Source organism: Nilaparvata lugens, chromosome 8, assembly GCF_014356525.2.
Source record: "Nilaparvata lugens isolate BPH chromosome 8, ASM1435652v1, whole genome shotgun sequence".
Lineage (NCBI taxonomy): Eukaryota > Metazoa > Arthropoda > Insecta > Hemiptera > Delphacidae > Nilaparvata > Nilaparvata lugens.
The window spans coordinates 47616182-47633413 of record NC_052511.1 but is presented as its reverse complement, the minus strand read 5'-3'; the positions used below and the strand labels follow the sequence as shown (position 1 = coordinate 47633413).

Genomic DNA, 17232 nt, shown 5'->3' with positions numbered 1-17232 from the left:
CAAAAATATTTGTTGGCTGGTATTTTGAATAGAATAAAATATTTTAAAAATTGTATAAATTTTATCGTCTACTAATATTAAGAATATAATATCAAAAAACTATATTTTATGAGTTGATCAAATTTCTGGTTGTGGTATTGAATTCAGTTGACTCAATGACAGACACCTCTATTATGCTCTCTCATCTGAGCTTAGACCTTCTAACCTATTACCATGTAAGTTTTTAAAATAGAGATGCTTCCCATGTTATTTAAATGGAGTCACCTTTCCTCCCTAGGGAATTCTACTGTTCTTTACCACCGAGAGCGAAAAAGCGACACTTTAGTATAATTATGTTTCAGGGAGTAAAGTAAGCACTTTAGACAGTAGGTGGAGGAAAAATGAATTATTCACTCCAAAATCGAGCACAAACACACGATGATAATGCAACTCTCGCTGGAGTTTTGTGTGATGCGAGACCGAGAATGGCCTCAATGGAGTGGAATATTGGATTAAATGTGAATTTTGTTTCCAAGGCCGTGGGGGTGAAATTTTATATTTCCTCCAAACAGACACTGAAACTGAATAAACGTTTCCAGGAATATGCTTACCAAGATGGAGGCTATGGAATTCCAACCCCACGGCCTGAAAAATAAAATTCAATGTTCCACTCGATTCTCGCATCACACTAAACTCCAGCGAGAGTTGCGTTATCATCGTTTGTTTGGAGCTTGATCCTGGTGTAAATATTCCATTTGATGGTGTGTTATCTGCTGCAAACTATCATAAATCTATTTCAAGTTAATTTTTCACTCGAATTGCATCGATTAAAATTGCTGAATTTCAATGGAAAATGAAAAAAGTGAATTTTTCAACAAGATGGTTACTAGCTGTGCAACTGAGTTGTAGTGGTTTCCGATTGTGCCTGTAGATGGGGCGCCCCTCTAGATGGAGAAGAAGAAGAAGAGGAAGAGAAGAAGAAGAAAAGAAGAAGAAGAAGAAGAAGAAGAAGAAGAAGAAGAAGAAGAAGTAGAAGAAGAAGAAGAAGAAGAAGAAGAAGCAGAATACGAAGAAGGTCCGACTCTTTTCTTCTTCTTCTTCTTCTTCTTCTTCTTCTTCTTCTTCTTCTTCTTCTTCTTCTTCTTCTTCTCTTCTTCTTCTTCTTCTTCTTCTCTTCTTCTTCTTCTTCTTCTCTCTTCTTCTTCTTCTTCTTCTTCTTCTTCTTCTTCTTCTCTTCTTCTTCTTCGTATTCTTCTTCTTCTTCTCTTCTTCTTCTTCTTTTCTTCTTCTTCTCTTCTTCTTCTTCTCTTCTTCTTCTTCTTCTTCTTTTCTTCTTCTTCTTCTTCTTCTTCTTCTCTTCTTCTTCTTCTTCTTCTTCTTAAAATGAATAGGGTTATACTTGATAACGTTTATCATAGTGTTTCAATATTTGAAGCATAATACTAATGTTTTCTACTATTCTTCTTTCATAACCATTGTCTTTGTAATTGTATGTTCATGGGACAAATAATTATGTTTTGAGCAGATTCATAACACAGAAGGAAAATTGAAAGTGGGCCATTAACTTTTTGTGTAGTTTGAGAAGTTGATATTGTGGTACCGTAATTAATCATATTGAATGAAAAGGACTGAGAAGTTGTCAAAAAACCACTGATTTATTGATCATTTATCAGAGATTGACAATGGTGTAATAACCGAAACCGGTCTTTCTAATGATCAATAAATCAGAGGTTTTTTGACAACTTCTTAGTCTTTTTCATTCAATGGGCCATTAACTATACGACTGGTATTCCAAGATGGCGCATCTCTGCCATCTACCGTCACAAACGGAAACCACTACAAAAGTTGCTCAGCTAGAAACCATCTTGTTGTAAAATTCACTTTTTTCATCTTCCATTGAAATTCAGCAATTTTAATCTATGCAATTCGAGTGAAAAATGAAATTGAAACAGATTTATGACAGATTCCAGCAGAAAACACACTCTAAAATTAATTATTTACTCCACAATTAAGTTCCAAACACACGGAGATAACGCAACTCTCGCTGGAGTTTTGTGTGATGCGAGCATGGAGTGGAACACTGAATATATCATTAGTTCATGGAACACTGAATATTATAGACTTTTTTTTTCCGTTGATAATTCGAAATGTTGAGCCAACATTTTGATTACTTATTATTATAATTTTCCCGATCACTGAGTCTCAGTGGCTGCTGGTTGGTATGAGGAAAACTTAAAGTTGGCTCAGCAATTCGGATTAAAAACGCAAAACAAAATTCTGTAGTATTCAGTGTTCGATACCACTTCATAATATCATGATATCACTCGCATCACACAAACTCCAGTATTGCTTTATCTTCGATTGTTTGGAGCTTGAGTGTGGATGAAATAAATAATGCTAATTAAAATCTGAGATATATTACTTTTAACATGGAGAGGAGAAACTCATTCAGACAGACATCCTGCGCACAATTGGATGTGCCGTGTCATTTTGCTTCATGTTCTTGTGATGAAAACAATATTATACCTGCTGACCAGTATATGACTTGGAACATTGCCAGCAATAGATGGAGGGGGAGTGTTGGTGCGTCGCGTTGGAAAGCTCTCTCACAAAGACACAAAAGAATGAGAATGCTGCTAAGTAGTGGGAGTGATAAGTGGAGGATAGAGCATCGGACCTCTCCGTCTTCGAGAAAGAGCCGTGTTAAAAGTAATTTCTCTCCCACTTTAGTTTGTGGCTCTACGTTTTGGCCGATCGCTTCAAAAATTCCGAGATTAAACTTCATCATGTGTTCCTCTCCACGGAAATCTAAGTGAAAGGCGAAAGATTCAAGCTCGGGACACATACAGTGTCTGTATAATAAGTAACAGATTGGCCGGGTGGTACAAACTCTTTGTGAACGGCCAGTACTACAGAGAGGTGCTCCGTCGACTAGCCACCAGGGTTCATCGAGTCCATCCGGTGATTGCCGATTCGTGTATCCTCCATCACAACAATGCTCCGTCGCACACCTGCCTGCTCATCACCGAGCAGTTGGCCAACAGTCGAGGGTAACGTTGCCACATCCTCCTTACAGCCCGGATATGGCACCACCGGACTTCTCTATGTTCCCCAAGATCAAGAGACAACTTAAGGGGACGCGGTTCGGGCCTCCGGAAAACGTTCAACGTGCTACGACGAGGGTTCTATAGTGAGGTCCACGTTATAATGGCACAGTGAAGAAAGATAGGAGAAAAACGTTGCCAATTCTCTCCATTTTGCCACTGACTGTACACAGCTGTTACTCAATTCATCCCATTAAATTTAATCCAATAATAATTATCGTTTCCTTGATAAAATAATCAATTTGATGTCAAATTAATCAAGAAAATATTTTTTTTCATAATTTGATTCAAAAATTTGCCTCCATAACTGAGATCAGATTTTTATTTCTATACAAACCTGAAATGGCGGCTAATTTGAAAAGCTGTGTTACAACGATCTGAATTTCAAAACAACAGGGATTGAGTTATTTGGTAGGTATTCTATTCCAATTTCTTTTAAAAATAATAGAAAAATAGAAATCCTATTCAAAAAATAGTAATTTCAATGGATTAATTCAGAAATAACTTTTCAATATTATTTATACCGGTACGAGTAGGTCTAACCTATACGGGTAGGCTAACTGAAGCATGGATGAAGTCTAGGATAGTTAGTTATCTACTTTTAAAATGTCATTTCAGGTATTTTAATTTGTGTTTCTCATACGGTAATGTTTAAAAATTATTTCATAATTTTAAAAATACATTTCAAATCAATTATACGACTTGTGCACTCAAGTATTTTGATAGAATGGAGAAAAAATGGCGGCTGAGAATTTTTTGTACAGTCACTGTCAAAAGTAAATATAAAATATTCTGGCAAATAGACAACATTGCAAAGCGAGAGAAAGATAGTGCTATCTGTTTTGTTGTATGATAGAAAAGGACAGCAACAGTATTGTCAATCGTACACTGCCATGATGACGACCTCACTTTAGACAGCATAGCGTTCAGGGATTGGAAAATCCGGTATCAGCAAGTTATCGACTACAGAGGGGACTACTTTGAAGATTTCTAAAGAGATATTGTACATATTTTGGTAAGAAAAAATGTCCTGAGTTCAGTCTGGTTACTTATTATACAGACCCTGTATAACCGCACCGGAACCGTGACGAGCTACATCCGCAACACGGTAATGGTGGTAGGAGAACACATAAAGGTGCGTACAGATATACGCGCCGCAAACATGAGCAATTCACTTTTAATCAGCTGATAATATCTGTATTTTTACAGAAACGGTAAGATACAGATATAAAAAGTAGGGATGGGTATTGAAAGACAAAACATCGATGTTTTGAACATCGATGTTTTTTTCACCTTAACATTGATAAGTGAAAAACATCGAACAGTAAACATCGATGTTTTTAAACATCGATGTTTCAAACTTCAACGCATCGCCGTACATTTATGGATGATACTACGAAGACTATTATACCAGAGAAAACTCCTATAATTCTGTGATATATTCATGTAATTCTGTAATTCCGTAATTCTGTGATTATACAGAGTATTTCAGTAGTGTCGAACATTCTAGGGTATTGTTCCTGGATGATAGAGACTACAAATGTCGTATTTGAAGTGTCCAAAACTCAGCGGTTATCCTTACAGCTACCATTTTCTTTTTTTCACTTAGGAATTTTTATCTCAAAATTAAATAATTTTGAATAAATAAATACTCAAAAGCATCAGAAACGATGAATGAATAGATTTTTATTAGTATTTATAAAGTGAAAATGATACAATGTACAGTATATGATACTTTACACTTATTCTTGATAAAAATGATAAAACGGGGCGAAATCAATTTGATTTAACCCACAACACCTCTGTTAATAAGCTTACAGAGTATTAGTTTATTATTATTTTGATAGATCTAACTCAATTATTTTGGAAGTGATTGATTCATTGGTATTTTTTTCATAATCTCGAAAACTATATAATATACAAAAAAACTTCTACTAGTGACTACAATTTTATCTGGAGCTATTGTTCCAATATTTAAACAGTTACTAACTGGAATTACAGTAATTTTGGACTTGTGGTATTCAAGTAACAGTCTTTCGAATAATTGAAGTCAGGTTGTGACTAGAAAGATACATCAACTCTATTATAGGTAGTTTACAAGATTTGTCATCTTCATAGTTAAGTCAGAAACCTCTCGGGATATCCTTGAAGATTCTGTCTGGAATTTCATCCTAAGCTAATTTTAGCAATCATTGTTACTCATATCATATTCATTCAATACCTGATAGTTTTATTTAGGGTAATGGAAATGATTACTTGACAAGAGCTACAGAAGTTATGTAAATCTACAAGAGTATCCAACAGTCTCACATAAAAATACAGAGCCTAAATGAAAAATTCATTTTAGTTGGGAAAAACATCGGATGACCGATGTCTAGGTAAAACCATCGATAAGTGAAAAACATCGAACAGTAAATATCGATGTTAAAAACATCGATGTTTGATGTTGAAACATCGAGGTTTTTAAACATTGATGTATCGATACCCATCCCTAATAAAAAGCTTGGCATCAGCTGATTAAATTTGAATTGCTCATGTTCGTGGCGCGTATATCTGTACGCACCTTAATATATAGGGTGAGTTTCACCAAATTCACGTTAACGCTTCACTTAGTAATCTCCAGTTAACACTAACTGATGACTTTAACGAAAGATTAAGATATTTGATTTCATCAACGAAAACTATGTTACAATACAAAACAACAGATTAGAGTGGATCAGGGAGGCAGTGAGCCGCCATGACACTTGTTTCACGTTATACACGCGGTCGTCACACCAACGTCTGCTAGCGGTAGCGAGCTCGCTCCCGCGGAGGTAGTTTTTCTGGAAGCAGTTCACACCAAAAAACGTCCGCCAGCGGTAGTTTGGTTTTGTTCTTGTTTTGATGAGGCTGGTTCTCTAGAAGTGGGGGAAGGCCAGCAACCAGAGCGCTACTGATGACGAAGTTCTGGAGTTCGCTTTCCATGTTATTAGACCAGTTATAGAATAGACACGCTGGGAAGTCTAGCCTCTGAAGCCAACATCTACTGCCAAATCCACCCATCTTGACGTCACAACAGTGACATCACGCATCGTATGGAAAACTTTCAGATTGTGTCTATTTCATATTCATGGTGTTTTTAGGTTATTTCTAGCTACAGGCAAAAACGATATCAGTTAAGTTATAATGTGTTATGTGATATCGGCTTCAAAGTTATAATGTGTTATGAAAATAATAAGGTACGGTAGCCTACAAAACTAATTTATTGTCATGCTGCAATGAGTTCACTTACATCATAACCAATGATAATATTACAGTTACAACTTACAATATTTATGTGTATAAATTTCAACTAATGCATGAAAACATATTCCACTTTTTTCCAAAAAAAATTGCATGGTTGCCTGTAAAGTCGGTATACGGGCGAAAGTTTTACGTGACAACGACTTTGAGTGGTAAAATAATTTTAATGTGAATAATTATTCATTCGTATAGTAGGAAGAAGGATGAAATAATAACTCACAATGAGAGTGAGTGAGAGGCACGCGTCCCTTCCACTCGGGCATGGTTAGCCCGCGCCCACCTAAGAGCGAGAGAGACAACCATTGACTTGACATTTTGAATTAGTGGCACAGTCGCAGGAGATTGCTTGCGGCGCCTGCGCAGGTTGACTGCTCCGTTTCACTCTCTCTCCAGGTGAATGCCTTCGGGTTGGTGCGGCATTGCTCGCCACTGCTCCTATTCGTGCTCTTTCCAGACGACCGTGAACCGAAACGAACGCTCTCACTCGCTCTCATTGTGAGCACATAACGTGGGAACGTAACGCAGTTTCTTGAAGTGTCTCCTGGCAAACCAATTTATAAGACGTTGTCACGTCAAAATTCCAGTGAAATTATATGCTGCTCAGGAGATTACCATTTTCATAAATAATAATTACATAAATAAATAACAATCTGCTATGGAAAACAAGCTATGTTTAACAACAATGCATTGTTTAACAACAATGTAAGTTAAACACCACAACCACTTACACAACAAACTCAAAAAAGTTTTCTATAATTTCTATACAATGCGTGACGTCACTGTTGTGACGTCAAGGTGGGTGGATTTGGCAGTAGATGTTGGCTTCATCGACTTTCAGTATGAATATACAATGGGCCGTGTCTATTCTATAACTGGTCTAAGGTAAAACCTGACATAGAAAATCCAAGTAGAATCTAAAACTACAAGTTTTGTTTACCAAATTGAGTGGGGATTAGCCTACAAATTTTAGTAATTATTAATAATTATAGTGCAGTTTTTTTTGTTTTATAATTTATTAAATTTAATTTAGGCTGTAGTGTTTTAATAATTGTTCAATAGATTGTTTTTTTAGTGAATAAGTAAAATTTCAAATTTCACAGGATGTCTTCTAGCTATTCTGTCAATGTTGTGTTGCCTAAATATATCAAAATAAGAAGGGACCCAGCATTCATAAACAGTGAAAGAACGCATCTTTTCAATCTTATTGAAAAACTAGCAGGTAACCCGTGCTTCGGAAGGGTCATGTCTTAAAACTAAATCTAAAACGTAATGAAATCTGGAAGAATTCAAAATAGGCCCATAAGAATCCTCGGTTGATAAAGAATTTATATGCTGCATTTCAAGTAAATCAGTATGACCACCTTTCAATTAAAAAAAGAAATTGGATTCAAAATGGCGGAAAAAATTTGGGTGTGACGGAAAACCTGTTTTTATCATTCGAAAAGGATCCCCAATCATACCTATCTTCTAATTTCCCTTTTAAGAGAAATCTTCTGCTGCTTCCATACAAACTGGAAGCATGACAAATAATTGAAAACTTGATAAACTGAAAACTTGATGTAATCAAATCTTGAAGAATTTAAAATTGGTCTATGACCACCCTCGGTTAAGCAAGAATCTATATGCAAAATTTCAAGTTAATCAGTCCAGTAGTTCTGACGTGATAATGCATCAAACATAATTTCCCTATACTTTACACCTGTATAGGCTACGTTTATAATCCAGTTCTTTCCTTTATTATAGTATAGAAGATGATACATGGATGGATGATCATTCTTATTTTACTAAAAGATAGAATAAGTAGAATAGTTTCCCTTTCAGAGGGAGTTTTGACAACCCACAAAACTCATTTTTCATTTTAAGATATAACGGAAAGGTGCATATGACCTTATTTTTTGCTCAGCTTGCCAAAATACCCCTCATTCCAATATTAAAATTTAGTCATTCTATCAGGGCTCGAATAATTTTGAAATTATAATTAGATAAAAATGGAAGAATATAATTTCTTTATGTAAATAACAACACCTTCATTCAAAGACATATGCGTTTTCATATGCATGCGTTTTCATATTGCCGATACAACTGTAGACGTTTATTTAGCACTTTGTCTCAAAAATTGTTCCAGCTGAAAAATTAATAATCCATGCCACGTGTAGGCCTAAACATTGCATCAGGGAAACGAAGAGTTTCAAAACTGTGTTTTTCAGGAAGAAAGCAATATAGAAACAGATGTTCCTCTTTTAATTTCGACCATATTATTTGGTGATTTTTTAATGAAATCGAATGTATCAATAATGAAATTTCAACATTAATTCTGAAAAATCTAAAAGGAAAATTGAAATTTGGGCTTCCAGGTGCACGAGATTGATATTTTTAGAATCTATGTGCAAAATTTGGAGATCTAAAGCATTCCCGTTTTTCCGGTATGCAATCCACAAGTTGACATGTTTTGATGCGAACAAACAAACAAACGAACACACGCACAGACACAACCCTACTCTCTCTTATTATATAGATAAGTCGATTACGTCCAAACTATTAAAATCATCAACCCTTTCTCTTATCTATCTAGGACGGCGAACAACATAAATCATAATCATCACTGTCACTCTCAAATGCCAATTCGTATGCTCTTCTTCTAGCATTATTTGGCCTTTCCATATTGAAACAACAAATTAATCTAATAAAAAAATAATCGTAAAGAAAAAGAAGAAAAAGAAAAGTAGAAGAAGAAGAAGAAGAAGTAGTAGAAATCGTTTTGACAGTATACGGTATAACAGCAGCGCTCCCATTATATCTAACTAATGCTGACAGATTTCAATGAAATCTTTCTCTATAGAACACTGTGCTGTAAGATAATGCCAATCCAGAGATGAGAAAGTTTCTATTCGCCATTGTTGCAGGGGAAGATTGGAACTTTCAATTGATTAGCTGTGTTTCACTTCGTCGAGAGAGAGAAGAGTAAGAGGGTTTTCATGAAAATCAGGACCAGGAATTTAAAGAAAAACGAGGAAAGCTGAAGTTTTTTCTGCAGTGAGAGTTTTTTCTTGGAAGAGGATAGATTTTTCATTGAAACCTCAGTTTTTTTAGAATGTTCTTAAAAACTCATTGAAATCTACTAGTTCTTCAGTAAGTTACATCATAGAGAAACAATAGCGTAAGTAACATGGATACATGGACCTGTTGTTATGTTTTCTAAAGAATCAATAAATAATTTTTCAATTTAAAATGTCTAGAAAAAATCCGAAATGAACATAGAGATGAAATGAAACATCTTTCTGTCCTATCGTACCGTGACGTGTCGTCCCGGAATGTGAGTGTGAGCGCTGTTATCAGGTCTGGCTGCAACTGTCTACAACGTTGATGGAAAGATACATTTCAAGATGTTCGATGTTTTTGAACGGGTAGTTGACCGAGCGAAGTGAGGTCTAAGATTCAAGTCGACGGTTTGGCATTTCTCTTAATGTTTAAATGTTTGAATGTTTAAATGTTTGTATGTTTATATGTTGCGCATTTACGGCAAAACACGGTAATAGATTTTCATGAAATTTGACAGGTATGTTCCATTATTTTAATTGCGCGTCGACGTGTATACAAGGTTTTTGGTAATTTTGCATTTCAAGGACAATATAAAATAATAAAAAAGGAGCCTCCTTCATACGCCAATATTAGAGTAAAAATCAGACTATAGAATTATTCATCATAAAGCAGCTGACAAGTGATTACACAGATGTGTGGAGAAGCCAGTCTATTGCTGTATTTCCATAAGGTCTTTAGTTTCAATAAGGTACTTGTGGATGAGAATACTGCGTGAGGTCTACTGTTCACAGAACTACTAGTACAAAAGGAAAAGGAGTCTCTTTTGAACGCCACTATTACCGTAAAAATCAGACTTTATACATTATAAATACATCATTTATACATCTTGCTATTATATAATATCATAAACAATCAAGTAAGTATTCATGCCAGAATTTATAAGTATGTTGCAACTTCATGTCCCGTTTAATAGACCAAGACCAAATATTCTGTTTCGCATGCCATTTATCAGAACGATTCATCATTGCAATTCTTACATATACAGAACTTTACGTTTGTACAATAGAATAAGCCACTGCATTGATCCGTTTGCTGACCGTTTCCAAACCTTTAAGAAATCCTGTGAACTAGCATATCGCTCTATAGCTGACTCATGATTGATGAATAATTATACTTATATCCCTCATTTCTTTTTTCTCTCTTCTAAAGCCTTATTTTTCCTCTATTCTCTATTTTATTCTTTATTTTATTTTTCTTATTATTTTTATTTCATTCTTCTTCATTTTCTATTATCATTGGTTTTTTTATTTTTCATCTCGCCTCTTTTTATCTTATTAGTATTCAAAATTGTGTTTACAATTTTATTTTATTTTTCATTCTTATTTTGCATCAAATATTATGTATCTAAACTAGTTGATGTCAATAAGGCTCTTCATCGATTTATTCTGTGAGCTTTTGTAAGTAAAGAAATAAATAAATAAATGAGCTGTCTAGTGGACTATAATACTACCCGTTCAAAAACATCGAACATCTTGAAAATGTATTTTTCCATCAACGTTGTAGACAGTTGCAGCCAGATCTGATAACAGCGCTCACACTCACATTCCGGGACGACAAGTAACGGTACGATAGGACAAAAAGCTCTATGTTTATTTAGGATTTTTCTAGTTAATTTAAATTGAGAAATCATTTATTAATTTTTGAGAAAACATAACAACAGGTCAATGTAACTTACTGAGCGCGAGGTCTACTGTTCACAGTACTACTAGTTAACAAATAATATAATTTTTAAACATGAATGAACAGTTAATATTACACTGGATATACCGGTATCAGCTATCTTCTATAGAAGGCAGTGGCAAGGCAGAGAATCGGCAACAGTGTCTCCCATCTTTCTTCTCAGTTCTCGTGGACATCACTTATAGAATTACAGTGAACAGCTGACATATTGGCTATATCCTCTCCCCTCTAGGTCAGAGACCTCTCGCCAAATACCAGAAATATTGGTATATTCTCTATAGAAGGCAAAGGAAAGGCAGAGAATCGGCAAGGGTGTCTCCCATCTTTCTACACTAATTCTTCTTAACAAATAATATAATTTTTAAACAAGAATGAACAGTTAATACTGTATTACATCAGATAAACCGGTATCAGATGAACCGGTATCAGCTATCCTCTATAGAAGGGAGTGGAAAGGCAGAGAATCGGCAACGGTGTCTCCCATCTTTCTTCTCAGTTTTCGTGGACCAAAGTTACAGTTATAAAGTTACAGTGAACAGCTGACATATTGGCTATATCCTCTCCCCTCTAGGTCAAAGACCTTTCGCCAAAAACCAGAAATACTGGTATATTCTCTATAGAAGGCAGAGGAAAGGCAGAGAATCGGCAACAGTGTCCCCTATCTTTCTTCTTAGCCATTACAGCGTGGATCTCATTATAGTTGACCGAACGGAATGAGGTCTAAGATTCAAGTCGACGGTTTGGCATTTCTCTTATGTTCATATGTTTATATATTTATATGTTGCGCATTTACGGCGAAACGCGGTAATAGATTTTCCATGAAATTTGACAGGTATGTTCCTTTTTAATTGCGCGTCGACGTATATACGAGGTTTTTGGAAATTTTGCATTTAAAGGATAATATAAAAGGAAAAAGGAGCCTCCTTCATACGCCAATATTAGAGTAAAAATCAGACTATAGAAGTATTCATCATAAATCAGCTGACAAGTGATTACACAGATGTGTGGAGAAGCCAGTCTATTACTGTATTTGTATAAGGTCTATAATTTTAATCGAAGACATTAAAGAGGTATGCATCTTTAAGCTGTGTTTATACCAAAGTTATTAACAAAATGGTTATAACTTAATCCTTATAGATTCTATTAGATTGAACGGAAGTTGACAAACACATATGTTCATCATGTGTATGATAGGTTATGTTCAATCTAATATAATCTAAAAGGATTGTGCTATTAGCATTTTTTTAATAAAATTTGGTCTAATCGCAGCTTTAAGGACTTTGGTTTTAATATTTTGTTTTGCAGTCATGGTATTATTATGCGTGCCCATCAGTATCAATATTCTCACATTCGAAAAACTAATTTAATAGGTGAATAAAAATAAACAAATAAACTAAATAATGCTGAAGAAATTATAATATTTTTGATTCCAAAAAAATAATCTTTCATCAGATAGAAAGATCATCACGGAACTGGATTAATTATATAATATAGAATACAAATTTAAACGTGAACTGAGTTTGTTAACATTTAAAACAGTTGACATCAGCTGGTACTTGTTGATGAGAATACTGCGTGAGGTCTACTGTTCACAGAACTACTAGTTACATTGAACAGCTGACATATCGGCTATATCCTCTTCTCTCCAGGTCAAAGACATATCTCTCCCAAAATAGCATCACTGTTAAGCTGGTTGTATAACCTGCGCCTTCATTCTAGTCAGATGTAATTTAGCCTGTCATAACTGTAAAGCGGGTTGCATATACAGCGCCTATGGACGAAATCGTCTGATTCAGTCAAATGGTTTTTTTTTTAGGAAACAGCCCCGAAATGGCTGTTTTGGCCGTAAAAGGCAATTTTTCTCTATCATTCTATATGTATTTTGGGGCGCTGAATTCGAATCTGAAGTTTCCTGACACGCCAGAGGGCGGCTTCACCCCCAAAACCCCCAAAAACCCCATAATATCGAATGTTTTCTAGTTTTTTCATTTAATCTCGAAAACCATGAGTTTTTCGATGAAAAGCATCCTCTACAAAGTTGAAGATAATACAATTTCCAATAAATTGAGTTGTCGAGCAAGATTCCACCATTTTTTGTTCCGGAGCTACGAATTTTCAAAAAAGGAGTATTTTCAAGGGGTTTTCAGATTATGCAAACCTACCACTTCTACCCTTAACAACTAGGAAATTTTCCTAGTAATGATAAAAAAAACACAATAACGTGAAAGAACAATTAATTCTGAACAGGATTCCTTAAGGATTTTCGAATATTGTAGAGGGGGGTGGGGGAATACACCCAAAAGTAGAAAATCTTGTCCTACAGCCAAAATACAAATTCTCCATTATAATACCTATTCAAGGCTTTCCTAACAAAAAAGAACATATTTCGGCTGGTATCATCTTACGAGGGCTATGTTCTATGAGAATCATCCGTCAGATACATTTTATTTCAGTATTTCTAAATGGGGGGAGGGCACGTTTAAGGATACGCCAAGAATCAAAATTTTAAACACTTATAACTTTTGAATGAATGATCAGATTTTCTTGTACTAAAAGCTCACTTTTTTCAGCTCGTCAAGGAGGTTTAAAATCGCGTATCATAACACTGAAATTTGATAAGAAATGGGAAATTCCTCCTTGAGTGTATTTTAGCCCACATTTCCATACACAAAAAAATGGTCAATTTCTGTTTCATGTATCATAACTTGAATTTGATTAAAAAAATAAAAAAATTTTCCTTGAGTCTATTTTAGCCCATATTTTCATACACAAAAAAATGGCCAATTTCCATATTCAAAGCTATGTATCTCGGTAACCCGGCATGATAAAAAATGGTACTTGGTCATGAATTGAAAAACAGAATCTACTCGTTTATGTGAGGTGGATGATTTTTGTAAAAATATAATCGTGAATTAAGATATGTTTGTTTCAAAAAATCAAGAAATTTGCGATAGAAAATTTTGTGAATTGAAGAACTACAAGACTTCACCTATTTCGGACTATGTGTTATCTAAATTTGGGAGAGGAATAGCACAAGGTCACCTTATTTTTCCTATCCCTATCATTTTGATAATGTACTTTTTGTATAAAAAAATAAAGAATATTTTCCTCCTATTACAAGCTAGTACAACTAAAGTCTCCACTGCCACCTTGGTAAACTTGTTGATTCAACTTTCGCTTTGTGAGATGAATTTGTTTTTCAAACTATGAATGAATTTTTGTTGTTTTTAGGTGCAAGACGGTGCCTACTGGAAGGTTGTACAACTGGAGTCTCTACTGGCAGCTCTGGTGAATTCTAAGGTGGTGGCAATTAAAGCCAACCGCGGAAGCAAGGCGTTTCTGCGCAAGCCAAGTGATGGAGTGGCGCCAACCTCACCCACGCACCATGATCTCAGGTGAAAATTTTCCCAATTTATTCTAGAATTTAGAGAAAAAATTGGGAATTGGAGCTGAATCTTCACAGTATATTCTGAAATTTACAGGAAACATTGTGAATTGGGGCACACCCTTCTCAATCCATCCCTAAATTGAGAGGGATAATTTTGAATTGGGGCACAACCTTCCCAATTTGTTCTAAAATTTTGTGGGGAAAATTGTTAATTGATGCACACCCTTCTCAATCCATCCCTGAATTGAGAGGGATAATTTTGAATTGGGGCACAACCTACCTAATTTGTTCTAAAATTTTGGGGGGAAAATTGTTAATTGATGCACACCTTTCTCAATCCATCCCTAAATTGAGAGGGATAATTTTGAATTGGGGCACCATCTTTCCGATTCATCCGGTTATTTCAGAAAATTGTTGATTTACTAGATTCTTCATAGTTTCTTGTGATCTAAAACGTAAAAAACAATGCATTTTACAAGACTAAAGCAAACGCCGATGAAATTGGTATTAGTTTTAATAATGATCATGAATCATTTGAAGAATATAAAATTACTGCTGAATTGATAGGAGAAATTGTGAATTGAGACACAATCTTCCCAATTTATCCCTAGATTTAGGGGGAAAATTGAGAATTTGAGCAAAACCTTCCCAATTTATCCCTGAATTGAGAGGAAAAATTGTGAATTAATTGGTGCATAATCTTCCAAATTTGTTCTAAAATTTAGGGGAATTTGTGAATTGGAGCACAATCTTCTCAATTTATCCCTAAATTGAAAGGGAAATTTGTGAATTGGGGCAGAACCTTCCCAATTTGTTCTGAAATTTAGGAGGGAAAGTGAGTTGGAGCACAATCTTCCCAATTTATCCCCAAATTGTGAATTGGGACACAATCTTCTCAATTTGTCATAAAATTTGAGGAAAAATTGTGAATTATTGGGAATCTTCTCAATTTAATCCTGAATTTACAAGAAAAATAATAAAAAAATTATAACTACTAGTTTCGGTAATCACACCATTGTCATGGAAGCAAATTTTTGAATCAAATTATGAAAAAATATATTTTCTTGATTAATTTGACATTAAATTGATCATTTTATCAAGGAAATGATAATATTATTATTAGATCAGATTTAATGGCATGAATTGAGTAACAGCTGTGTACAATCAGTGGCAAAATGGAGAGACTTATCAACGTTTTTCTCCTATCTTTCTTCACTGCCATTATAACGTGCACCTCACCATAGTAAACATTTATTTGAAATTTATTTTTATAACCTGACGAAGGTGTGACCACCGAAACTAGTATTTATAATTTTTTATTCTTATTCTATTATTTTATCAATTTCAAAGGGTACTATGATTCTATTTTATAAATACAAGAAAGTAGCCCTGATTTTATACATTTTAAGATGATAATTGGCAGTTCTTAATGGATAGAGAAATTCGTGAATAATTGACCAAGCGAAGTGAGGTCCAAGATTCAAGTCGACGGTTTGGCATTTCTCTTAATGTTATAATGTTGCGCATTTACGGCGAAACGCGGTAATAGATTTTCATGGATTTGACAGGTATATTCATTTTTTAATTGCGCGTCGACGTATATACAAAGTTTTTGGAAATTTTGCATTTCAAGGATAATATGAAAGGAAAGGAGCCTCCTTCATACGCCAATATTAGAGTAAAAATCAGACTATAGAATTATTCATCATAAATCAGCTGACAAGTGATTACACAGATGTGTGGAGGAGCTTCTTTGCTGTATTTCCATAAGGTCTATAGTTTCAATCAGGTACTTGTGGATGAGAATACTGCGTGAGGTCTACTGTTCACAGAACTACTAGTATTTATGACTTTCGTAGGTACCACAAACATCACAGCCACCACCACGGCCACCACAAACACCACAGACACCATCATCAAGGTCACCACAAACACCATAAGAAGCTAGCTCCTGCGGCGGCGGCAACCGCAAACGCAACTGCGGCCGCCGTCTGCAAGGTGAAACAGTGGGATGACGGGTCGGCCACCATGGTGCATCTCAGCCGAGACGCATCAGTCACGGCCGAAACGCACTTCTGTCATGGCGGCGCAATGGAGGGCGGTGAGGAGGAGGACGAGGATGAGGAGGGGTGCCGGTGTCATTACAAAATGTGAGTAGTATTAGTATTACGAGGGTCATTTTTTTCAAGCTCCAGTCACATAATTATGAAATATATATAAAAGCGAAATGGCACTGACTGACTGACTGACTCACTCACTCACTCATTCACTAACTCACTGACTCGCAGAACTAAAGATCTACCGGACCAAAAACGTTGAAATTTGGTAGGTATGTTCAGTTGGCCCTTTAGAGGCGCACTAAGAACGGATTTGGAAAAATTTCCTAAGATACGTCCAAAATCTGCGTTTTTCCATCGAGAACAAATGAACAGAAATTTTTCAAATTTAGTACAAAAGCTAAGCTAGGGTGTAATAATGTTGTGTTAGAAGGGATTTGAAATAACGCCAAAGATACGCCCAAATTTTGTTTTTTCACTTATTATTTTTTCTTCAACCAATGGTTAAACATACGAAATTGAAACTTTGCACAATCATTTATAACAACTAGACAAAGCTGGAAAAAAATTATGATAATTATTCAAATCATAAAACAAAATGGCAGCCATTTAAAATGTTGTTTCTTAAATAACTCAAAAATTG

At 35.2% G+C, this 17232-nt stretch overlaps 1 protein-coding gene across 3 annotated transcripts in view; it reads left to right on the top strand.

Annotated features, from left to right (window-relative positions):
* LOC111046929 overlaps positions 1-17232 on the top strand; it is a 151937-nt gene that overhangs the window by 124699 nt on the left and 10006 nt on the right. For all 3 annotated transcript variants that reach the window (XM_039434965.1, XM_039434966.1, XM_039434967.1), the window contains 2 exons: positions 14376-14539; positions 16392-16682. In XM_039434965.1, the coding sequence (XP_039290899.1) occupies positions 14376-14539; positions 16392-16682 (455 nt within the window). The remainder of the gene's footprint in view (positions 1-14375; positions 14540-16391; positions 16683-17232) is intronic.